Genomic DNA, 25,863 nt, shown 5'->3' with positions numbered 1-25,863 from the left:
GTTTCTTACCAAACTATGCCCTAAACCTTTTTCTAATACAGTGCTGTGGTGGGGAAAGTATTTAGCCAGGATTATAACCAAAGGATTTGAATGAGCGGAAACTGTGAATTTAAAACAATACAGTAAATTATTAAATTATTTTTTTTAAATACTTTTTAAAGGAAAAATCTCTAGGACAGTTATATAGGACTAAGTTGGGGCCTTTGTTTTTCCTGTCAAAGTGATAGTAGTGGTAGTAGCCTGTATTATCTCCAGTCTAGCCAGCAACTTCTGTGGTCAAAGGCACTGTCTACAAAGGCACAAGGTATGTTGCTCTTAGTTAAATGAGGGTTGGCAGAGCTGGGTGCCAAGTTATAATGGTTAGTCCTTTATTGCACTCATACTTCACCACCTTTTGTAAAATGTAATTTGCCAATCCATTACTGCCATTACTGCTGTGATTATACATCGCTTCCATTTTTCTGAATATTCAGACATATAATTCATTTGAATGCTATATGATACTGAAATTACCTAAATGGAATTTTAATTCAGTGAAGATTCACAGTGGGGTTCAGGCATTTAACTCCAGTGAAGTGACATCTGGCATCACTGGTGTCCGCAGAGCTTATTCGTGGCTGCTCCCACAGCTCCCCAAGCATCCAACCACTCTGCTGACAGACCCCCCTGGGCTCTGAGTTTTCTTCCACTGGACAAGTCCATAACTGTCTGAAATTCTGTGCACCCTTCAAGGTTCTGCTGGCACAGCCAGGCCAGCTGAGCTCTGCTGTACACACAGGTGTGTTGGACAAAGAAGATGCTGCCTGAGTTTGCATTATTTGAGAGTGGGAATAGTAAGAAGCCTGATGCAGCAGTATATGGATGGAAGTGCTGCACAGGTACATGGCTGACTGTGCCCCCAGGCATTGCTGACTGTACAGGGGTACAGCCTTCCCAGCCCCTTCTTCTTGGACTTGATTAGTCTAAGCCTGGAGCTAGTGCCCAACAAGAAGCCCCTGTCACCGTCTCTCTACAATAGAGCTCTAAATCAGAGGCTCTGAAACACAGATTCATGACAGCACTGAGCTTCCCACGTGCCCCATTCATAAATCTGATACTCTGCCAAATGCCTTGGTTCTGAGTTCTGCATCAACAGATAGAAGGGGCCTCAAGGATCATCTGGTCCAACCTCTCTTAGCAAAAACATGGCCTAGACTAGATGTCCCAGCACCCTGTTCAGACAAATCTTAACAGTGTCCACTGTTGGGGAGTCCACCACTTCCCAGGGGAGGTTATTCCAATGGCTGAGTGTTCTCATTGTGAAAAGTTTTTAGTGAAGTCCATCAGAGTGTGGCCTGCCCCAAAGCTTTATAGGCATGCTGGTTTGTCTTTCTGCACCTGTCCTGAACATGCTGCCTACATTGTATAGAATAAATAAATACTCACATGCATAAATAGATAGAAATGGGGACTTCAACGTTAATTAAGGTAATACAGGATTTTCAAAAATTTTGTAAAATTTATATTTGTTACCTCCCTGAAGTCCTTGATCTGAAGCTAGAAGCCAGGGAGGCAGTTTTAAATCAAAGTGACAGCTAGGAAAGAGACATTCTGTCTGCTTCACAAAACCTGGCTGACGAACATACCAAATTTCTGCTCCAGTTTAAAAACATCTTTTTTTCATAGACCTAAATTTCAATCTTAAGGCTTGTGTCTCCCAGGCAACATCAAGAAAGATTAAAATGCAATGTGCTTCGATAGGTATCTTTTATTAAAATGCTTTCAAAAAGCCACCTACAGGAAAAATAAAAGTAAATAACAAAGTAATACAAGTTTATTTTCTCTCCACTCTCTTTGAATAATTTTGGGGAAACAGTAATATTGTTATTCAGTTCTCCCAACAGACAAACTGATGGAGGCTGGAGGATGGGGTCCTATGCTGCAGCTTACTTGTGTCACACAGAACATCATGATCTTAAACCATTGTATTTCCGATTTCTCAGACATCTGAACCCTGTGCAACTAGATAGTGGGCTATACGTATAGCAATATTATTCTTTTCTAACTTAGATTTACAGACACTCTCAAGCTTTAGAAAACAGCTTTCAATTTTTAGGGTTCTACCTTTGCACACTGTAATAGAACCTTTATTTTAGCACCTATACCACTAAAATAAACAAAAAATTAAATAAACCCCATTGACACAATAAAATGGTGAGTAAAATTCTGATCATGTTAAAACTCATTATAATATTCCCAAAGTCTTCAGGAAATCAGTTTGTCAGTGTTTGTATAATACCTGGGTAACACAGGCTCAGAGAATGCCAGAAAGCAAGGGAAATTATACCATCTCTGGCAATCTCTGTCGCATGTCAAAGAACATGCAGCTCTGCAGAGATCATTGCAGAAAACTTGGCTACAAATCAAAACAAATAAACAGAAGTAGAATGGGTAAATAATCAGAATTCAAATAAAATCTGCATTTCCCTCAGAAATGTCAAGAGTCACTGCACTAGAATGAAAAGCTAAAATCCTTTCACCATGTTCATTTTGGAAACACTCATGGAATGGCAACCTCAGCTCACAAACGAGAGGCTTTCATGGTATGGAGTCCTTGGATGGCTCCCGACAGCAGCCCACAACAAGTGTTCTGGCCGAGGATCCTGTGTAGCAGACACGGATTCCCCAACTGGGGACTCCCCATTGCTGCCTGGTGCATCACACATGCTCTGGGTCACGTAAGCCCTGTGGGACTCTCCTAGACCTGGGTAGTGTTACTTTCATCACTAGGGTTTTCAAACAGCAGCAGCTACTTCTGTAGCCTGTCTCAAGTATTCTTATTTTCACTCTCCAAATCTAAAAGAGCAACCACTTCATGCAGCTGGTACAAGACCAGGTCTAAGAACAACCATACCCCAGCCACCTCTTGCCTAACTTGCCTAGGTAAACTGTCTCAATCTTAAGTAGTTCTACCTGCAAATATCACTGCACACCCCCATGCACACTCAATCTGTATTAAGCCTGTGCATGAGTTTTCCTGAACAACAATCTGTCAGATAAATACAACAGGAAACAATTGAGGTTGAAAAGACACATTACAGTATTTTCCTCCCCAAATGAAATTTCAACAAATACATTTCTGAAGCCATAAATAAAGTGTACTATTTTCTTCAGGCCTCCAAGTCTTTGTAAAAATATCCCAGTCAAGCCAGATGGAGCAATGTTACAGGCAAGTACGTTTATAAAAATATTAGTGAACATATCTGTTGAATCTACCATATACCCACTCATATTATGATAGCTCTCATTTAAAATGTTAATCTTTACAGTATTCTGTGTGATACCATTTATAACTACTGCACACCTTGGGCCTGGGTTTCTCAGTGACGGCTCACTTCAAGATCACGCTGCAGCTCACTGCTACTGAGGGTGCCAATATCCTGATTATTTAATTTGTGTTAATCCTTTTTGCCTCTTTAGTTTTCCAGTGAAGAGTCGTAGATTGCCTGCAGGTCGGCTTTGTACCTCACTGATCTTAGTCAACCAAACAGCAAATATGGTTATAAACCCAACCACATTAGGCAGTAGACTTAAGCGGCAGATCATAGGTCCTTGTTCTCAGAATCCCCTCCTGTGGTTTTACAAGCGTGCTATCACTGTGCAGGTTAGAAATGCTGGCTATTCTTCTGCTAAGTACTGATTTTATAGTATCATTTACTAACTACTTTATAGAGGTTAATGCCAAGTTTCCGTCTGATAGCTTGGAGCTATGGATCACTCAAAAAAAATCTTATCTTGTTCCAAAAATAACACAGATAATGACTTGCATTTGCTATTTAGTGCTGGCATATATTGCCACATTTTGAGGAAATGGCTTGCAATAATAATGACAATATGTACCTATGGTGAAGTTTTTTTAAGAATTTCCACTGAAAACTGTTAATAATTCAGCCACTAAGAAATTGTTCTTGATGGAATTTGGAATGTGGGTATTTAAGTCTGCCCACCTTTAAGGTAGCCAAGGTTCTGTTTTACTAAGTTATTTTGGAAGATGTGTTTTCATACTGATATGAGAAACATCTAACAAAATTGTACCAGCAGGAGCATGTCAAGAGTATTATAAGTGGATGTGGGCAGCTCAGCCAAAGGAACATTCTCAGAAGCCTCTGGTGGTGGAAGAACAACATAAATGGCTGAAGGAAGACTGAGCTGCCACACTATGGGCTGGTTAACAACATTCACACTTTGAACTAGACTATGCAGTTTGAAGCTGCTGAAGCTGTAAGTACTTAAGGGGGAGAAGAGCACTGGAGCAGAGTCCTGGAGCTACTCCCAGAGACCAGAAGGTACGTCCTTTGCTGGGCTGGAACTATGTGAAATCACTTCTCTGGTATCTGTGATAGCATTTTGCCTCCTCTGTGCTGCAGTTCCCCACTAGCCATCCATGGCTGTAGGATGGCTCCAACTCCTGCCTACTTGAAAAAAAAAAAAAAAAAAAAAAAGGAGAAAATAAAACCAAATTGCTCGGTTCACCAATACCAGCAAACCAAAATAGGCTACTTTTTGTATATGGTTCCTGCTTTCTCCAGATAATACCATGAATTAAGATGATAAGCAACTTCACACAATAAATGGAATTCAGAAAGAAATTTCACTACTAATAGAGTAATTTATAACCTGCTATTTTTCACTTAGCAGTTATTGGGCACGGTGAGAAAAACAGGGTTCGGTGCCAAAGTCAAATTGCGAGTTTTCCAGGTCCATCTTTTCCCAGACTTCACCTGCATGCACACTGTCTTCTTTCCCAAGCCCTTCACTGCAGATAGATAGCAGTACAGCAATTGAGTACACACACAGAGGTAGTTTTGACCACTGAACTACCACTGCATTCACCAACACTTTCTCAGAGCTGACTCGAGGAAAACCAGCCAACCGCAGCGAGAACAAACACACGTTTTCAACCCCTACCGTTCTTCTCTGCCCTGAGGGCAAAACGCATAAAGCTCCTTAACATCTGCTTCCTCGCGGTGAACGAGGCCCCGGTTTTCCCACAAATTCCCTATCAAAAAGGAGTCGCAGGAGCCCGCGGGGCCCTGAGGTGGCCAGTGCTGACCAGGCGCTGAGGCAGCTGCTGCCCGCCGGCCCGAGGCGCCCACAGCAGGATCAACTGGGTGTCCCGCAGAGGTTGGCGGTGTCCACGATGGCGATGGTGCCCCGGGGGAGCTCCAGCCGTGCCGTGCAGAGAAGCGAAGGGCTGACCGCGCCGATGGCTTCGCCGTTGGCCGCCGCGGCTGCTCGACCGGTAAAGGCCTTTGGGAGCCACTGCCAGGGCCCGCGTCCGGGGGGCGGAGAGGAGAGGAGAGGGGAGGGGAGGGGAGGGAGGAGTGGCTGGGTCAGGCAGCGCCGCTCCCCGAGGCCTCGGCGCCGCCCCGGGGGCTGCTGGGGGTCGGGGCTGCCCTGCCGGGCTCCCGCGCCGGGACTGAGGTACCGCTGTGGGGTTCATTTCTAGGAGGACGAAGTGAAGCGCGGTCCGGGAAGCCTGTGCCGGGGCAGCTGCTGCCGGCCCGGGTGATGGGAAAGGCCATCTAATCCCGGCTCAGTGGCTCCGTGGGGCTGGGGCCCCAGCCTGGGCACCAGCCTGCTTGCCTCTGCACGGGGCCTGTGAACTCCCCGTTGTGAAATCTCCTGGACGCTTCCTCACTGTGGCCGCTTCTGTTTATGAACGTGATGTCCAAACACCAAGTGTCAGAAGTGATTTCTGAGGGCGGGCTTGAAGAAATATTCTTGGGGGCTTCATGCTGGATATTGGGAGACTTCTAAATCACATTAGTAAATTGAGTTTTACCGTTGAGTAGATTTAATTAGGAAAGAGGAAACAATTGCCCCTCCCCTTAGAGCCATCGTTTTTGAAAAATGTGCAAAGTGTCTTAGCCGAGATTCTGTTTTGACATCACTGTATGTCATACCAGGTACAGTGCTGAAACAGCTGCTCAGTTATTATATTTCTTAGGTTATAATATAGTATACTGTGTGAAAGACTTTTTTCTTTGGAGATCAATTTTTGCTAATAATATAGAAATTAAGCAGTATATATTATGAATAATCACGTGGAATACGTTTTTAATAATATATGACACTTATTATGGGCATTAGTCAAGGCTTCAAAAACAGCTACTCCAGATGAAAGCTTCAAAGAAAGAAATATTTCAAGCGTTTTATAGATGAGTTCTTGCATGCTCTCAAGGAAGAGGTAACGCAATTTGTGGCATTTGATCAGCCCAGCATCTTGGCAATATGTTTATGTTACTTAAATCTCTTTGTAACAGAACATGGAAGACTTGTACTTCCAAGTTTTATGTTGTGAGTGTGCCTATGACGAAGTGTCAAGGGAGACTTTTTGGGATGCTGCCCAGTTGTGGAATCTAAAATGAGAAAAATTTGTTTTAATGGATTTCTACTATTAAGCCCTTATAAATGAAAACTTGCGTTCTTCATGAGTACTGAACAAGATAAAGATGGGTCGAAGCACTGCTGGTCTTACAGGGTTAAATTTGTTTTGTGGGGTTTTGAGGTTTTTTTTTTTTTTTGAGATGTGAGTGGTTCGGTTGTTCAGTATTAAAATAGTAATGTTATCACCTGTGGAATTCTTAAGTATCAAGGTAGCTAGCTCAGTGCTTTATACAAAGTTGGAATTCCAGAACCTGTTCGTTTAAGTCCTGAAGTTTGGTTCAGCATGGTCTATGGAGAGATTTTTGTATGAACTTTATTTCTCATTTTCCTAAGGAAATCTCCCTCTCCCTCCCAGTTGTATAGCAAACAATTTTTAGTGAAGTTGGCCAGAAGATGTTTACAGTGGCATCTCAGAAGCTGTTTTGCTTCTTAATGTTTTTGCTCCTTAATGTGGCTTTACCCAAGTTCTGCAGAACTGGGACCATAGTTTCTATTCGCTTGGTGTCATAGTGTGGTAGGATACTGAATGGACAATGTTTAAGGAAGAAACATCACCTTGAAAATGTTAGCTTGATTACTGATATTAAGGAATCATGAAGTGCTCTAGTTCATTGGGTTTTAAGCATGAAAAAAGATTTGCTACAAGTCTGTCAAGTGTTTGTAACTTTAGGCTTGTTTATGGAAGACTTGCAGTCATCATATAAAGGCTGGACAGTTGGTCTTTGAAAACTAACTCTAAAATATTGGAGAACTTTACTTACTGAAAGCAGTTGTTCTTTGCAGTGGGTCTGTTAAAGGCTTAATAATTTTTTTCCCCTGGGAAAAGATGTTTAGATTTTTAATATTGAACTGATTTTTTCCAATCTGTAATGCAGGGAATGAGACTGTGTCATTGCAAACATGTAACTGTTTCCCTAGCTAGTACAATCTCTGGAAACTTTATACATATTCTTTAGGGGCTATATATGTTTTAGTGGAAAATATGAGAATGTCATTTTCCATGTCTTACTGAATAGGATTCTAGATTTCTACATTATCTCTTCTGTCTTTTACTTGGGTATTTGCACACTCTTGCTGCCACCACCTAAACTAGTTTAGTTGTTCAATATTTATTCCAAAGCCTTTTCCAGTCCCAGTCTAGTCAAATCAAAACAAAAAAACAGTTTAAAGCTTAAACACTTCAGAGTGTGTGTGTCAGCTGTAATGGTGTCTCCCTGCATGTGTGAAATTTACTGTAAACTTGACTGTTTCTTTTATGGAGCCAGAGTTCTGTGAAGTGTAGGAAAACATAATGTGTAATGGATTCACCAAGTTTGGCATATGTTAAGGCAGGTAATGCGTCGAAGTAGTCTGAGGAAGAGGAAATTTTGTCTCATTCCAAATTGTTAATAATTAGATCTTCTGGGGAGACCTTTTATGTGAGATAATCCAGTTGGTGCTAAGCAAAGAAGCCCTATAACATGGCAATGACTGATATTGCTTTAATTTTCTATTGTACCTTCTGATATCAAACTCCAGTACAGTATGACCAAGGATTGTTACAGCCCTTTTGAACATGAGGGGCCAGAAGACTCCTTTTCTCCCCTGTACTATTTCCAGAAGCAAAGAACAACTTTTCCCTTTCCAGCCTACTTTGTCAACTTGTTAGGGGAGAAGAGAGAGTAGTGCCAGTGAGGAGAGCACAGATAATTTCCAGGTGTTTGACTTTCTGCTGTTGAATAGAACCAGCTCTGCAGGTGTGTGGTCCTAGCACGGGAGAGTGCCCAGAACTGGACTGGGTCAGGCTGGACAAGCTTGTGTGGAGTGGAACGTGTCTCTGGACTTGTAATACTCTTGATTTCTCAGATATCTATACCTGCCTTGGCATTGTCTGTATTTAGAATTATAGCACTGCTGTAGTACTGCAGTGTCAGATATCTAGGCATCAAGAGCCTTGATAAGTAGGCGGCATCATCTCTCACTATAAACAAGGCCCCCTAATTGACAGAGGTTATCTGTTACGTCCATTCCAAGGTGTGCTTCATGATATTAATTTAACAGTTGGCAAACTTTCTTCAGTTTAGGCTTCCTGAGTAGCTGAACAAAATAATTGGCTATCAGGCCTTTCTTTAGCTCATCTCTGACTTCAACAGCCTTGATAACTTGTTGACCCTAGAATGATTACACAGATGAAGGACCTATGAGTATTGTTTTGGGCAAAGTTTGCTAGTGTGTCCTGAGTCTTACAAATACAATATATTATTCTCTTTCTCAAAAAAAATTGCTGCAGTCTGCTCGGTATGAAATGCAGGTCAGTCTCTACTCTTTCACACTGTACAGAAGATATCTCAAATATCAACATTATGTATTTAGATTCTGTCAAGGTACTATTTGATTTTGTTCTTCATTTCTTCATTAAAAATGTCCAGTAACTCTTAAGCAGCTTGTTCTGTTTCTTAATAACAGAATAATGTATTTACTCTAAACTTCTTGAGCTCATTTGCAAAGTAGTTCAACATGATTTGTATTTAGCACTCTCTTGACTGATGCCAGTGTATGTGATATTGAAGGTCTGCAATGACAACAGAGATACCAAGATTAGAAAGTGTCCTCCTTTTCATTAAGTTTTTAACTGCCAGGAGAACTTTCTTTGCATGAAAGTATAAACTAAAATTTATTGCACATAGGTATTTTTTTTAATGCATTTACTCACTGTCCTAATCTGGAAAGTGATTGGAAAAGCTTTTACACCAGAGTTGAATTTTTTAATTTCATTTTCTCTTATGTGTTCAGAAAAAGTTGTATGTTGTAGAGGTGCTGGAAAATAAAGCTATGAAAATATGATTTGGGTCCAGTTTTATTTGTTTTATTTTCAGTTAGATTGTTTGCTTATAATCTTTCCTGTGGAATTGCAGTTGAAAGATGCTGATGTTGCAAAGTCAGCCTGCTTTAACTTGCAGGATGAGTAGTGATTTTCCAACTGTGCAAATGTGATTTGGAGGACAGGAAAAAATGTATTTAGAACCATGTGATGCTTTTGGTAAAATCTCTTATAGTGACTGGAACTACACTTTTAATAACATGGACTGAGATGTTTTTCTTCAGGCAAAGCTTTGAATCCTGAACTAATGGCAGATATTCTTTCTTCCTCCCTCGCTTCCCTTCTGCTAGCTAGCATCTTGCATCCATCTTCAGAAGCAGAAAACATCAAGATAAAGACACAAAAATGACTGAGTTCTGGCTGATTTCTGCTCCTGGGGAAAAAACCTGTCAACAGACATGGGAGAAACTACATGCAGCAACTACAAAAAATAACAATCTTTCTACTAATTCGAAGTTCAATATTCCAGATTTGAAGGTATGTAAGCCTCATGTCACGTCCCAAGAAGTATAATTGTTTTGCATCATCTTGGTTTCTTTGGACTTAAACTGTAGATGAAGAATACTTGCAGATGTTTTAGAGACAACAGTTGACTTCTTTTGACAATTATGTGTGGATCTAAAAAATAATTCAGACATATATTTTTTTTTTCTGAAAATCTAAATTAAAAATTCCTTACTCTGGAAGTTTTAAGGATTCAACAAGCTGTGTTCTTTCAGAAATACAGTGGTTTTCCCAACAATAGTAGTCTTGACCTCATGGTGCTAGCAGCTGGAGAAGAAAATGAGAATTAAAATGGAGACTTGTGATCTCAGTATTCATGTGATAGTTTCCTTTGCTGTTTTTTTGTTTGTTTCATTCTTACTTCTGAATTATCTCCTTTTCTGGCTGAGATGCAGTGAAAAGACTTGATTTAAAATATAGGGGTTGGTCAAACAGCTGCGGCCTTTTCACTGTGCAGAAGTAACATTCTTGAATACTGGTTATCTCCAGCTGAGGATGTGTGTTATTGAAAATAGGAAGAAAACTGTTTGAACTAATATTCTGAGAAGTGAAGAGAAACAAAATCTGAAAGCAGTTTCTCTTGGTTTAGTACAATTTAATTTTCAGAGTATGGAAAAGTTATGAGCCAGTGTATTCATTAAGGTCTATCCCAACACCCAAATGTTTCTTGAACAAGAAAATTTCTGAGCTCATTTAACTGAGAGAAAGTGAAAGATCATAAAGCCTATCAAAATAAAGAGGGGAAAAAAAAATGCCACCAGTCTGTGTCTGGAGAATGGGTCAAGTTCAGGTGGCACAATGCCTTGTTCCTGTCTCTGCTAAGGAATGAGCTCAGGACACAAAGTGGTTCAGTGTATCTTTGAAGAGGATCTTCTAACTGCCGTAACTTATATTCATGTTTAGATTGTCCTGAGTTATTTCAAGAGATACACTAGTAGAGGTAAGAAGGGGGATTGCAACAAATATGTCTCCTCCTAGGAGATCCTTCCACATGAGTCAAGATGGCTTTCCAACTGTAGGTTGCTTACAGCATTCAGAAGAGTTGTCACTGAAAACTGATGTGGCCTATTAGGGTTATAAATGACTGGATTTGTTTCTACTCTACTTCCTAAAAGGGGCAGCAGCTGAGTATACTTTGTCTACAATGGGAAATGGTCTGGCTTCTTTGGTCCTAGGAAAACTGCTTAAAGAGTTAAACTCCTTAGTTAAAACTCACTAAAACAGTGATTTAGTCTCCATTGAACAGCAGCCTTATTGCTTAAAGACTTAACTTGACCTGTAGCTTGTGACTAGTCAAAAGCTTCTTTATTTTACATGTAGCTCAGAAGGTGGGGCATCAAAAGTGATTTGGTTGTGACTTAAGTAATTGTGCCCCTTTTTTTCTTCAAGGCTAAAGAGAACAGGAATAATGTAAAGTTGAGTGGGCTCAACTTGTTGACTAGGACTAGAATAAGGATGCTAGATTTAAAATAACATTAATAGCATCCTGACTAGACAGAAGATTAATTTATGCCTAGTAGTATTTCAGCATAAAATATAAACTAGTAGCTAAAATATTAACGAATTATCTTTTTGGAGGTACCTCCTACTTTCATTGAACAGAATGAGCAAACGCGTAAATACTTGAAGAGAGAACCAAAGAAACACTTCTGATCTATTTAAAAATAATCACCCTTTGGCCGTTTAACTTAAGCATAGCTCTATTGTTTTTGTACTTTCTGATATCTCTAGACCCATCTGAGACTTGCTTATGAAAGAGCTAAACAGAATATCTTACTGTGTTGTAATTTCCATGCTTGAACTATACAGAGTCTAAAATGCTAAGTAGCATCCCTGGCCACAGGCTGGTATATGGATTGCTCTGAATTATTACATGAAATCAGGGAATAAAGTGTTTTCTGGAGGAGAAGTGAAGAAAGAGTGAAAGCTTCTATACAAGCTAGGTATTCCATTACTTGATATGCCAACAGTCTGAGTGTTGCAGTTTTCTTGTGTGTTCAGTGTTTTCAGTGTTCTGGTTGCCTCCAGCACTGAGATAACTGATCACAGAAGTTTCAGATTTGATCTAAAGTAGTAATCAAATACTTTATTAATTTCCCACAAAGACTTGTGGGAAATGCAGCCAACTCATAATATAAAAGTTGATTTAAGATGTTTTGGATTGCTGGCATGCAGGATTGAGACTGTACCAAACTAGACTGAGTTAGATCTGATACTCTGGTGCTTTAGGGGTATTTTGAGCAAATGAAAAGCACAATCCACAAGCCGGAAATCCTGAAGTACAGCATTTCATGTAGCTCTGCAAAGCTACCTGTTCAGGAGGCTTAGCTTTTATTGTTATTTGCTTCTATCTTTTTTATGTTTATATACAATTACTAATGTATTTTGATCTTTCCTTCTAGGTTGGCACACTGGATGTTTTGGTTGGTTTGTCAGATGAGCTGGCTAAATTGGATGCATTTGTGGAAAGGTAACAATTTATTTTTACTAGCATGTAAAATATTAGAATAATAATGTGATGGTTTCCTGAGGCCTAATAATACACAGATTATTTCTATCTTTTTTTTGTTTCTTAGTGGTCCTCTGTAGGCAGTCAATAAACTAAGATTTCAGAAAGCTGAGATGCTGGTTTTCCTAGTATCTGTACTTGGGGGAAAAATAAACCTGAACTTCTTGTGGAATAGTGGAACATTATGTGTTGATGGAGGATGGTTCTCCCTGTAGTAGTGCTAAGTGCTGCTGGGTCCTGGATAACTGGTAAAAATTGAGCCTGACAGCTGCAGGAAGTGATGTTGAAATGAGTAAAACCTGTTCTTTTAGTAAGTTGGAGTACTATTTACAGACTTGAGAAGGTAACCACATTGTTTCCTAATCCACAGATATGATTAAACAGCATTAATATTAAAATACAAAACCTGTTCACTTTGAAAAAAATTATGGTCCTTTGAAAGTCATTTTCATAGAATCATAGAATCGTTAGGGTTGGAAAGGACCTTAAGATCATCTAGTTCCAGCCCCCGTGCTGTGGGCAGGGACACCTTACACTGAATCATATCACCCAAGGCCTTGTCCAACCTGGCCTTGAACACTGCCAGGGATGGAGCATTCACAACCTCCCTGGGCAACCCATTCCAGTGCCTCACCACCCTTACAGGAAAGAATTTCCTTCTTATATCGAATCTAAACTCCCCCTGTTTAAGTTTTAACCTGTTACCCCTTGTCCTGTCACTACAGTCTCTAATGAAGAGTCCCTCTCCAGCATCCCTATAGGCCCCCTTCAGATACTGGAAGGCTGCTATGAGGTCTCCACACAGCCTTCTCTTCTCCAGGCTGAACAGCCCCAACTTCCTCAGCCTGTCTTCATGTGGGAGGTGCTCCAGTCCCCTGATCATCCTCGTGGCCCTTCTCTGGACTTGTTCCAACAGTTCCATGTCCTTTTTATGTTGAGGACACCAGAACTGCACACAATACTCCAGGTGAGGTCTCACAAGAGCAGAGTAGAGGGGCAGGATCACCTCCTTCGACCTGCTGGTCATGCTCCTTTTTGATGCAGCCCAGGATACGGTTGGCTTTCTGGGCTGCAAGCGCACACTGCAGCCAGCTCATGTTCATTTTCTCATCGACCAACACCCCTAAGTCCTTCTCTGCAGGGCTGCTCTGAATCTCTTCTCTGCCCAACCTGTAGCTGTGCCTGGGATTGCTCTGACCCAGGTGCAGGACCTTGCGCTTGTCATGGTTAAACTTCATGAGGTTGGCATCAGCCCACCTCACAAGTGTGTCAAGGTCCCTCTGGATGGCATTCCTTCCCTCCAGCATATTACATTTTGATCAAATGTAACAAAATTTCACATAATCAGAATTGTGGAGCCATCTTCTGCTTCAAGGAGAGAAGTGTTAAATAGTTGCTTTTAAATAAAAAACTATTTGGCATGGCACATGTGAGCAATATTAAACATAACTTTTCTTGTGAGGAAGGCAGGTCTTGAGTGTTGAATCTCATGGGGCATAGGGCTGAGGTTTCCCCATAGCTCTTTGGTTGTCTTTGGTGTTTCATTGCCATGGTTGCCTTGTGTTTCATTTGGATTATTGATGATTTCTATCTTGCTGTCCATTTTTTAGAAAGGGGTTAGAATTTTGAAAGTATCACAGACTTCAAAAAAATATTGGAATCTAGGGAGATAATACATGAAGTTATCCCTTGTTACCTGGAGGCAAGGGAAGTAGCCTCACCTTGTTGAGAACGATAAGTAGCAACACTAGAGAAGGATTTAAATAAAGTTCTGGCATGTATTTGATAAGTTGCTTGCCTTCAGATACTGAGCCCAGTTTGTGCTCTTGGAAAGCTTATATGTAAAGCAATCAACTCTTATTTTTGTATCAAATTTCAGATCAGTTTCATAAATGGTATTTCTCAAAATAGCAACTTTTTCATTCTTCTTTTTCATATCTTTATCTTTCATTTTTCAGTGTTGTAAAGAAAGTGGCCCAGTATATGGCTGATGTTCTAGAGGACAGTAAAGATAAAGTCCAGGAGAATCTTCTGGCTAATGGAGGTAAAGTGTTAACCAGGATATGTGCATCCTAAAAGTCTAGGGGGAAGGCAATGATCCTGAAACATATTGAATGCTGTTTCTCTGTATGACATTCTGAAAGCCTAGTTTAGACATGGAAGTGTGTTTTTCCATGAGTCACTTGCCCCGAGATAAATTGTAGGATCCAGAATGGCAAGAAATTAAAGCTACATGTTAAATACTCTCTTACAGAAGCTTTTTGATCCCTTAGGGCTGTGTTTTTTAATCACTGGTCTCTGGTGGAACATAAATAATCTTTACTGCTTTTTTTTTTCTGTTGTAACCCTCCTTTCTCTCGCCCATTTTTCACACAAAGCAAAAAATAGTTGGTCTTGTGTGTGCTTCTCCAGCCATCATTGACTTAGTAGTAAATATCATTTAGGGTCTACAGAGGAGCAAGAAACAGTGTCTGAAGGCAGAGTTCACAGTTAACTTGCAGCTTCATTGTTTATGTTCAAATTTCTTAAGGAACAGGGTCCATACATGTGAAGGTCCACAAACAGTCTGTTACAGTACACTTCTGTTACAGCAGTCCTACATGGAATATAATGCATCAGTCTTTTTATTGTCTTATTCTTTAAAATTTTAGTTGACTTGGTCACCTATATAACAAGGTTCCAGTGGGATATGGCCAAATACCCGATCAAGCAGTCCTTGAAGAATATTTCAGAAATTATTGCAAAGGTAAGGTAATTTGTTCTATAAACAACATGTAGAAATAGGCCCACTATGTTAGATTGATACTTTCTTCAGCAGTATCATGAATCTACCTCATTTTGCAATGACTTTTCTGAGTTATCCACCAGTTCTACTACCAGAAGGAAGTTTGTGTTGTTGCATCATTTGGCGCTTTTACACAAATATATTTTCAAGAGCTCTACTGTGAAAATGAGGTTTGCAGTTCTGCATCCTCTAACATCTTAATAGGAAGCAAAACTGGTTCTTGTTTACAATAAACTGCAGTCAGTGCAGCAGTAACAGGCTTTTGTCTATGCAGTTATCTTTTAAAAGGTTACTGACTTTACAACTGAGAGCAGTTAAAGTCTTGACAATTAGGAACCGATAAACTCATTCGTAAAGGCAGTGTTTAATATCAATGGGTTTTGCCTTTTTTTTTGTTAAACATTGCATAGTTAGACTGGTGTTGAAAATTTTGATCCTTGGAAAACACAGAGGGAAAGGTTGTCCATCTGCAGTTGAAACACACTAGTTAATAGCTTAAGAAGACTCCAAACACACTGGTTAATAGCTTAATAGTTTCTGATTAATTTTTCCTCTAATGCTGTCTTCTAGTGGTACAAAAACTTTAAAAAAAGCTTTAGTGCTTTTTCTTGTAATATAAAAGAGTTTCATGAATGCGTGTGCTTTGTGACACTTGAAGTGCTCCACATGCTTTGCTAGAGCTTGCATCAGTCAAAATACTCATCTGTTTAAAAGTAAGTTGTCTTATGTTCAGAGTATTTTGTCTAAAGCTTTGCTGTATCTTTTTAAGGTGCAAGCTGTTAACATGTTGCCAAATGAAACTGCCAGAATGTTCAGGTTTTTAATGACCCTTCTGCTGCAGACCAGTGAGCTTGTGTGTTATTGTAAACAAGGTCACTATATAATGAAGTGACTTGACTTATATTTATTTTGTGGAAACAAAATCATTATCTGGATCCCCACGCTGAAGGGTTGTATGCAAAACAAAATGTTCTGTCAGTGGTCAAAGTCCAAATAAAGGTAGAATCCCTTGACTATGTTCAAATACTTGTCCCTGGGAATCTTTAAATGCTTGTTCTTCATACCATAGTGATGAAGCACTGAAGGAGGGAGCAGGCAGCATTACAATGCCAAACCAGTACTGTACCTTGTTCTTTCAGTTATCCAGCTGTTATGGCGTATATTGAATGTAAAGTAGTCTTTGTATAGGAGCATGATTGGAAGCTGAAAACCTACTAATTGCTTAATTTGTTATTTCATTTGCTGCCAAGTTACCTAGCTGGGAATGAATTATTTTTGGCAATCATGCTGGAGGGTGGATTTGAGAAGAATGGCTTACTGGAACAGCAATGGCAAGCTGAATGTGAGAATCTGAGTCTAATCAGTAAAATAGTTGGAGCTTTGATATGAAAGTTTTAAAGATGACTGTAGGCTGCCAGTGACATTAAATGTAGAATGCTGCCTCTAGCTGATTAGACAGATATATTTATCTGAAATAAGGTAGATTCAAGTCTGAAATACTGTCTGTCTACGCTGGCACTGGCCCTGTGTAACTTCAGACATTCCAAAATACATAAGTTTTCACTAATTGAAGAAAGCCTCTATAAAAAAGTTTGTTCTTCATGTTTGTAAGTCAGTGCCAATGTAAAACAGCAGCATAAAAGAGGATTTTGTGAAGGGAGATGCTGATACAATTTGTGTTTACATTTGCAACCATACCATGGGAAATAGTTCTGAGGGGAAAAAAAAGACATAAAATAACAGTATTTACAACTGTAAATAATAACAGCCATTTAGAATTGGGCAGATGATGCATTCAGTTGATACTCTGTCTTTCAGTGCCCGTGGCTGCTCACCTTAAAAAATGGCAACTGCAGTAGGCATATATGGTGCAACAGTTTCCTCTTAAGTTGTAGATAATGGTTTGGGTTACTTGATTTTTGGATTTACTACTCATAAAACTGTACCTTCATTCTTGTCACTTAAACTAATGAAGGAAAAACATAATGAGAAGTGAAATAACAGCTGGAGGAAATGGTACCCAGTGTTCACAAGTGTAATGGTATCGCAGTAGAAACGTAAATTCCAGTTGGACTCTCCTGACAGCTGAATGAAGGGTGTCAGCCTGAAGGTGATGGAGCAATGATCAGCTGGGTTGTGGTACCATGTCCAGCTGAATGCTGAAGAGGATGTGTAACTTTTATTATTGGCTGATTTCCCTTTAAAGGAATTCTACCATAGAGTTTTCTGAGTTTTGAGTGAATTTTCTCAAGCACTAGAGAAACAAACATTTTAACCTGTGTGGGTTTTTTTTTTTATTACCAAGTTCTTGTTGGTAGATCTAAGATTTGAAATTAAGAAATTATTTTTAAAATATTCCAGTTCTTTAGACACTGTTCCTTTTCTCTTTATCTTTAAGGGAGTAAACCAAATTGACAATGATCTAAAAGCAAGAGCCTCAGCATACAATAATCTGAAAGGGAACCTTCAGAATTTGGAAAGAAAGAATGCGTAAGTCATTGGTTTTTTTTTTGCTAATGTAGCACAGGAAAGTAATCTAACCATGAAAACTTTATCCTGTGTTAAGTACATGTTCTAAGCTTAATGTATTTTTGAGATGTTTATCAATCTTAAATAGCAGCTGTTATAAAAGCACTTATTACCAGCTGACTCGCTGGCTCATTTGCAATTGATAGGCAATTCTGAAATACACAAAAGCATATACAAATACTGTAAATTACTGGAGCTTTTGAGAGAAGCTTGCTGTTAAACTGCTGCGTAGCAATTATACTTGGATGTCTGTCTAAACAAGGAAGTCTGTCCCTTCTCTCCATTTTGTGCTTTAAGCATATCAATATTACTGGATTTCTTCCCTCAGAATTAACCAGCAGAGTGACAGCTGTTGTGTACATGAAGATAATAAATTAAACAAGGACTGCATGCACTCTTGTCATGTACATGTGGTGATTATCTGGAATACAGTTGAGGTACAGCAGTAGTTCTGGGTAAATATGGTTGATTAATTTGACCCAACCCTACCATTGCAGTTAATGGTACAAGCCTGCTGCCTGATTCAGAACCATGGGTCATGCTAATGGCAGCCATTTTATGAGTGAGCCATAAATTCTGTAGTAAGGCATGGTAATTTTGTCAGTTAAGCCCCATTAAATCTGTGTATGTTCTTAGTCTTTTGTGAACATGAGGCATTATACTGCTTTACATTTTTATTCAGGTTCTGTATATAGGTCTGTACTGGATTAGTTGTAATTCTGAGGCTCTATATACTGCACTTCAAAAATAATGGTTTTAATGGTTCCAGTGTTTTTAAACCAAGTTTTTAAAAGATAACTTGGCTTCTTAAGTGTGTGAGGTGTTTGGAATATGGAAATCATGCACAGCAGTGGAACTACTAGTAAAAACTTTCAGTGACTTTAGACAGTAAGATATGAAATACATATAAGGAGACATTTTGTTTGCTCTGCTAATAGTGAATGCTTAGATAAAATATGGTTTTGAAAATGTTATACCATCAAGCCCTGGGAATTTGTCCAGACAAATTCAGTTCTTAAACATGTATTTACTCTGTGTTTGTTTCTCTGCAGGGGAAGCTTGCTAACCAGAAGCCTTGCTGATATTGTAAAGAAAGAGGACTTCGTACTCGATTCAGAATATTTGGTCACGTTATTAGTGATTGTACCAAAGTAAGTTTGTTGTGTGCCCGAAAAGCACAATAAAATAAGAAATTTAAGTCAAATAATATATCCCACAACCCTTTAGTACTGTAAGAAAGGACATCTGAATTTGTTTGGGGTTTTCCTGGATGAACGAACATAAATGTCTGGATGCTCAGTAGAGGCAAATGAGCCTGCGTACCTGCATTCCACTCTACGTGAGAACTCATCGTAAGGAATGCTGAGTGCTGTTGAATTTCTTTAGGAAAGTGGAGATCAGATTTGTCTCTTACCTAATATTAGCTGTGACTAGTGATGTTGCAGAAGGTAACCTTATGAAAACACTGAGTGAAAACATGACTTGTTTTACATTAGAAAGGTTGATGATGGAATTATCCTGGTTAGGATTATGGGCTTTTACCACCTGGTGAGCAAAGTGAACTATACTTTGCTCTACAATTTTTTTCAGATTGCTAGAGTGTTGCTTTTTAACTTGCTTACGTCTCTGTCAACGTAACACTGCTTACATCATGTCAAAGGTTTGCTGGGGGGAGCAGGTTGTTCCTGTCTGAAATATTTAAACAACAAAAGCTCCATCTTTTACCCTGACCAAGGGAAGTGGCAGTAAAGACATCCTTAAGACTCTTGTAAAATGAGAAAATGGCCCTAGACTCATTCTGGAGCTGGAAACAAAGTTGAGCTTCTAACTTGTAAAGATAGCCAGTAGGTGGTTAATCACATGAAGCAGTAGTCTGTGTCACCAGTAGAACTCTGGTGAAGGTAAACTGGTTTTGCAGTGGCTTTAGAAGAAAACAAGTGGCTAGTATATCTTGACTGTTCTCTCTTCTGCCTTTGACTTGGCTTTGGTGTTCAAAGGGTGAAACCTCTTCACCACCAACTACAGAAAGGCAGGACTTCCAAAATTCTCAGTCCTTCAGGCAAGTGCAGGACGCTGGGGAGCCCATTTATAATTGTGGAAAAAGTATTCTTATTAGGAACTTGCATAAGGAACTTCTGATAAACCTTGACTGTTAAGTTTGTTTGGTCCCCTGAGATCTGTACTCAGTGATGACTGATTTAATTTAGTTCTTTAATTTCAGAAATTTTACACTTATAGACTTATATGAAGACTGAAGATAAAATGTGTTACTTTTGCTATCATTACAGTTTATTTAGCAGTGATCTTAAAAACAGCATGAGGAAGACTGTCTCTTATGTCTTGTGTATTTCTGACAACCTTACACCTGTGTTGAAAGATTTGATGATTAAATGTTTTCAATTTTTTTAATTGATCCATTAATCTAAGATTTCTTATCTACGGTACTAAAAATGTAATTATAACCTGTGTATTCTGTAGGTCAAATTATAATGACTGGGTTAAGCAATACGAAACACTAGCAGAGATGGTTGTACCACGTTCCAGCAAGTAAGTAGTTAAAAGCTAAATCTTGTGCTCTATTTTACAGGTGATCTTTAACTGTAGTGACTTTGAATTTTTAAAATTAGTCAAAAACTTGACAAAATGTCTAGCTTTGTATCTTTAGCTGATCAAGCTTTTTATGTTGTAGTAAAGTTAAAAATCAAAGGAACTCTAGGGTTAAAAAATTTACTAAACTAACGTATGTGGCAAGAGTAAAAGAACTGAAAAGTACAGATCAGGTACATTCAGCTTCAAGCTAGTGCATGGTGGCATTTAGCAACAAATACTAGCTGCTAGCCTGTAAGCTTTATGCCTGTATTCAGAGGACTTGAAACAAGTTGCATACACTCTTTGAAAGCTGCTAAAGAATGAAGAACTGGAAATGTAGTTGGTTTTCTTGGTGCAAAGAAAAGTAACTTGTCTCTTTTGAGCTAACAAAGGTCCTTGGTACCAAGCTGGTGCTTGCTGGCTGTGATGGTCAAGACTTGAGGCCAAGACTTGGTAGGATTGTTAAGCCACTTGAAAATAGAGTCAACATGTAGCCCAAAACATTGATATGTTGTTAATTTTAACTGACAGAGTGGGGTTCTGATCAGGCAGATTGGATATTGCCAGTTCTGTGTTTGTTATAAAATCTGACCTTGCTCTTGCTAACTTCACATTTGAACTGGATCAGCTTAAGCCTAGTGAGAGATCTGCTAATGATTCTTGTTTAATTACTGGGAAAGCATAACTTCAGGATAGCCTGAAAAGAGATGACTCGTTAAACTTTTTATTAAAGACAGTATGGCATTGAGGGACAGCCTAAATCTCTGCTCAAAATAAGCAGTATTGTCTTGAGCCATAAAACAGTAAATCTAAGGATTGTCTCTACAGCCTAAGAAATGCTCTTTTTCTTAACCTAAGGCTCTTTAATTTGTGTGCTTTTCTATTTTAAATCAATTTCATTTTTCTTTAAAACATGCATTTCTATGAATTCTGTAGTTCAAACTTTTCAGTATTAAACAAGCTTTAGTTCATTTTTCTGTAAAATCATTTTAACTTGATTAAATATCCATGCATGAAGTGTTTGAGTGGTGAAGTCTCTGAATGTGAAAAGGAAACTGCTGTTCTTTACGAAGGGAGTAATTAAGAGCAGTTGCTAAAGTTTCAGTTACTTTCTGTATAAGGTGTTTAATTTGGGAACTAATCCTGTATGGTTATCTACAGTTATGTTCTTGCCTAGTAGCAATAAGTACAAGTTAAGCTACTGTATATCACATCTGTGGTGTCCTGAATCATATTAATTCTGACACTTTTTTACTTTTCTCCTTTGTAGTGTACTCTTTGAGGATCAAGATAGTTACCTTTGTAACGTCACCTTGTTCAGGAAGGCAGTGGATGACTTCAAGCATAAAGCCAGAGAATATAAGTAAGGCTTATTTTGTGTGTGTTCCGTCTCTCATGCTTTGAGGGATCTCTGGATAGCTACTTTTGATTTTATTCACTTCCAAATGCAGATTTATGGTCCGTGACTTCCAGTATAATGAAGAAGAGATGAAAGCAGATAAAGAAGAAATGAATAGACTGTCAACTGACAAGAAGAAGCAGTTTGTAAGTCTGTAAACTAGTCATTACAGAAACATGAGACATCTAAGACTTGTTATTGCTACATAACAATTTCATGAACTTGTGATTCTGAGAAAGCATTGCTTAAGATGACATGACGTACTCAGACTGCCACCCGCCTAATTTGCTCAGGGATAATTGAGTTTCCCCTAGCACAAATGCTCCTCTGCGGTTGAACCTAGTGCTGATAATGCAGCTGATCATATGTGAAGTTTGAAAATGGACAAGTATTTGAATGAAATAATCAGATATTACTAAAATGGTTCATAATATAGTTAGCCCATGGCAGCTGAGATTGTGTACTGAAAAGATACTGGAAGTCTCATTAAATTTCTTGTAGTATCAAAACAGCTTTGATCCATTATGTCATAGTGAAACTCTGCCTTTAAGTTGTCTTTATTATCATGGTAGAGATATTGAGTATCTGCTCCAATATGATTAATGGGTTTAATGTTTTTCTGGAGTTTGAATAATATTTTTTTTTCTCTTCCCTTTCACAGGGGCCTCTGGTTCGGTGGCTGAAAGTTAATTTCAGTGAAGCTTTCATTGCATGGATTCATGTGAAAGCACTACGAGTTTTTGTTGAATCTGTTTTAAGGTAATGAGGCAGACCTGAATAGTGTGTTTCTTCCTAGACTTTGTAAGAATTTACATTTAGCTTGTTTTTACCAAACTGGGTATGAATGCCACTTTTCCACAAAGGAGGAAACGAGAAATAGGGCAATAAAAATAGCTGATTGCAATAGCTCTTGTTGATAGTTGTAGAATATTTGAGTAGATAGTTGTGTATCTTGCCTCTTTCCACCAACGCTTTAGGAATTACAGGTACTCTGTAAGTTGCAGCAAGGCATTTCTGCTGATTCTTAGCTTGCTTTATGACCTGCTTGTGTAGAGAGCTTACTATATCTTCTATTTAAATGGGAAATTGGACTAGTTCAGAATAAAAGCATTTGGGCTTTGAGTAATATAGCTTGACATTTTGAAATACATGCTTTTTCTTTAATATGTGCCTTTTGAAGAGTTTTGTAGTCTAAACTTTTTAAGTATAAAACCATTCAATACCCTAACTACAAAACTTCTCTCTTTTCTTTGCTTTTTTTATTTCATACCATATCCAGAAATATGGTTACTAAGTTGACTTAAGAAGAGCTGTATTTGTTCTGTAGAAGGAAGGACCTGAATGATTATTAGAGTTCAAAGGACTTTACCTTAGTCAGAAAATGGAAAGGGTGGGGTTTTTTTAGCCGTTTTAATAAGTTATCATAAAGGATAAATCATAAAGGACTTATTAAAGGACAACCAGAGAAGAAAAGAAAAAGAAGTAACATGAAATTGCATTCTGGTCTGTTTCATAACTGCTACGGGCTGAAATCTGATGACAAACTTGAGTGAGGAAGAAAGCTGAACTTGATTTGTATATTGTGATATGTTTCCACGCATCTAGAAAAGAGGGTTGAGTAGAGACTAGATTCTCCACCTAGTGACAGAAGCAAAGCCTTGCAAGTAACCTAATTGGAATGTTCAAATATTAGTTCGAGATGTCAGGTAACTTTGAGAATTGTGCTAAGGACTCAAGGATTTAAAATGATTTTAAAAACATTTAGGCTTCTGTTTTGTTATTTTAAACTTTAAGAAAAGTTCTATTTTATTGATACCTTAAGAATTGTAGGAACAGAATGGTCTTGCAAAAATGAAAATGAGCAGAATTTCCTCTTCAGCAACAGGTTTCTTTCTCAAAATAAAATTCTGCTTTGAAAGAAGGCTTTATTTCAGCATTTTCATTTCCTCAGGTATGGTCTGCCAGTTAATTTCCAGGCAATGCTGCTTCAGCCTAATAAGAAAACAATGAAGAAACTGAGGGAGGTTTTGTATGACTTATACAAGCACCTTGACAGCAGTGCAGCAGCTATCATTGATGTAAGTATTTTTGTAACTGCTGCTCCCCTTCAGTATTAGGTTTAATCTGTTTAAACAGAAAAGTTTTATTTACTTTATTACAAAGCTCCACCTCTCCATACTCTGCATCATCTCTCAGTACAGGAAATTCTCTCCTTATAAAAATGCCACTTCTGTTGTACACTTTTGCAAAGCAGATGGCATTTAATTTTGCAACCAATGCATTTGATGAGATGTCTGGTATAAAAGTCTTATGTAATTTCTTCTTACTGCGTTTTTCCCTGCTACTGGTGGAAAGATATCTTACAGGTACTCCATACATATTCATATCCTCAGAGAATTCAAAGTCAACTTTGATCTGAAACTGGCTTAACGAATTTTGACAGTTTTCATCTCTTTTTCTTTGAGCCCAGAAGGAATACATAAGTTGTCCACAGTCTGTGGTAACAGTGGCCTTTAAAGATAAACAAAAATTGCTTTAGTATTGGTTCCATTGCTGTCTTTGATCCTTCTCTGCTGAAGGAGGCTAAATAGATCTCAAGATGGAGTCATCCTTTCCATCTGTAGTGGTCTCATTGTGTTTAAAACTGCATTGCTGGGAGGCTTAATCTACTGGTTTGTTTTGTATTGGAAAGCAGTGCTTTTCATAGTTAAAAATTGACTAAAAAAAGACCACACAACAAGTGTAGCTGAATTTTAAAAGATTAAAAATAATTTTTCTGAACATTATATTTAATGTATATTAATGTATGTTTAATCTTTTTCCAAAGTATTTCTGGGCCTTTTTTTGGGGGGGGGGGAAGGAATGCGAGACAATTAAGGTAGAAATTAAAGATGCTGAGCTTCATTTAACTTCATGGATCATTCAGCACCTTGTATTGTTCTTTCCATAAGCTGTCTGAGTTTAGAAGAATTTAAAACAATTGCAGTACTTTCCCTTCCATTTAGTGGTGGCGAGTTTACAACAGGAATAGAGATGAAATACTGATACACAACTACTTAGATTTTTGAAAAAAGCACTTTTATTTCACTTTGAAAAATATTGTTGTCTGTCAAACTTCTAATTTCATTGCTTAAACAGTCACTTGAGCATAGAAATTTAAGCTTATTTGCTTCTAAAACATATGAGTGTTTCACCTACTTCTGGGTAGGAGTCTGAATTGTAAGAGTATAACTGGTTTCTAAACTTTATTTGCAGGCATCTATGGATATTCCAGGCTTAAACCTCAGTCAGCAGGAGTACTACCCATATGTGTACTACAAGATTGATTGTAATTTGCTGGAATTCAAGTAAAAGTTCCCTAACATGACAATCTTCTCAGTGTTGGTGTAAACAAACAGAAGTGAGGTTGAAGTACAGTAATACTTTTGACACTGCTAATCATATGCTTGCTTCTTATGTTAGGTGAATTTAACACACAGTGGTCCATCTCTAGACATTTTCTTTTTAAAGAACAGAGTAGGTAATCTGCTTTTAATCAATAATGTCTGTAAATGTATATTGAGAGAATTGAAGTATTTATAAACAGAGTGATTTATTTAAGGAAAAGCTCATTCCTCTTTCATATGGTGGTCTGTGTTAATTCCCTTTACCATTGTTTATAAAAAATGTTTACAGAATAGTGTAAATGTTCATGGCCATTTTGTTCATTTGATTTAGCTGGTACAATTGTGTTAATGTTGTTGAACTGTGATGTAAAGTATGTAAAATTGGTATGAAATTGTGCTTTATGAATGGTTTAAAATTACAATTGATGCACTGTAAACACAGGGGAAAATAAACATACCTGTGCAAATGTGTCACTTTCTCATACCACATATAACTAGATACCTGTGTCTAAACTGAACCAGTGTATTAAGTCTTAAAAGCAATGCTTCAGTCAAATATTTTTAAGAGATGTAGTTATTTGTGCAGAAATATTCAAGTATGTTTAGCCGTCAAACCTACATATGAATATTTTCCAGGTTTATAACTTTGTGACTCTAAAGAAAAGATACAGAACAATTATTGGGAAGGTGGCAGTAACCTGGGATGCTAGGCTGGCCTGGGATTTTTTTGATAATTCTTTGTTCTTGTCAGTCAGTCGAAGCTTGGGACTACTGCCTACGTTATGGCTTTGAATAGTCTAATAGTAGATGTTTGCTTTTTATTATTATCTGTTGTTTGAAGTACTGTAACCACTGGAAGTTTTTCTAATCTGA

The 25,863-nt window shown here is 38.3% G+C and overlaps 1 protein-coding gene and 1 long non-coding RNA gene across 2 annotated transcripts; one reads left to right on the top strand and one right to left on the bottom strand.

The window, feature by feature from the left end:
- Window positions 1-3,402: 3,402 nt before the first annotated feature.
- On the bottom strand, window positions 3,403-5,016 carry LOC134167981 (uncharacterized). Its single transcript, XR_009966349.1, has 2 exons — window positions 4,948-5,016; window positions 3,403-4,451 (listed from the first exon to the last, which is right to left on the bottom strand). It is a non-coding gene; the product is annotated as an uncharacterized LOC134167981 (long non-coding RNA).
- A 4,283-nt stretch (window positions 5,017-9,299) lies between these two features.
- On the top strand, window positions 9,300-25,636 carry ATP6V1C1 (ATPase H+ transporting V1 subunit C1). Its single transcript, XM_062627264.1, has 12 exons — window positions 9,300-9,766; window positions 12,196-12,263; window positions 14,261-14,346; window positions 14,954-15,048; window positions 17,486-17,577; window positions 18,669-18,767; window positions 20,095-20,163; window positions 21,476-21,568; window positions 21,657-21,750; window positions 22,266-22,363; window positions 23,556-23,682; window positions 24,860-25,636. Exons 1-12 carry the CDS (start codon window positions 9,635-9,637, stop codon window positions 24,953-24,955), a joined length of 1,149 nt encoding a protein of 382 aa, XP_062483248.1. The 5' UTR covers window positions 9,300-9,634; the 3' UTR covers window positions 24,956-25,636.
- The last annotated feature ends 227 nt before the right edge of the window (window positions 25,637-25,863 follow it).

This window comes from Pezoporus occidentalis, unplaced genomic scaffold (assembly GCF_034315485.1).
Source record: "Pezoporus occidentalis ecotype Australia unplaced genomic scaffold, CSIRO_AGI_Poc_V1 ctg3, whole genome shotgun sequence".
Classification (NCBI taxonomy): Eukaryota; Metazoa; Chordata; class Aves; order Psittaciformes; family Psittacidae; genus Pezoporus; species Pezoporus occidentalis.
Note: the sequence above shows the minus strand (reverse complement) of the source record. Positions and strands in the feature narration are given on the sequence as shown.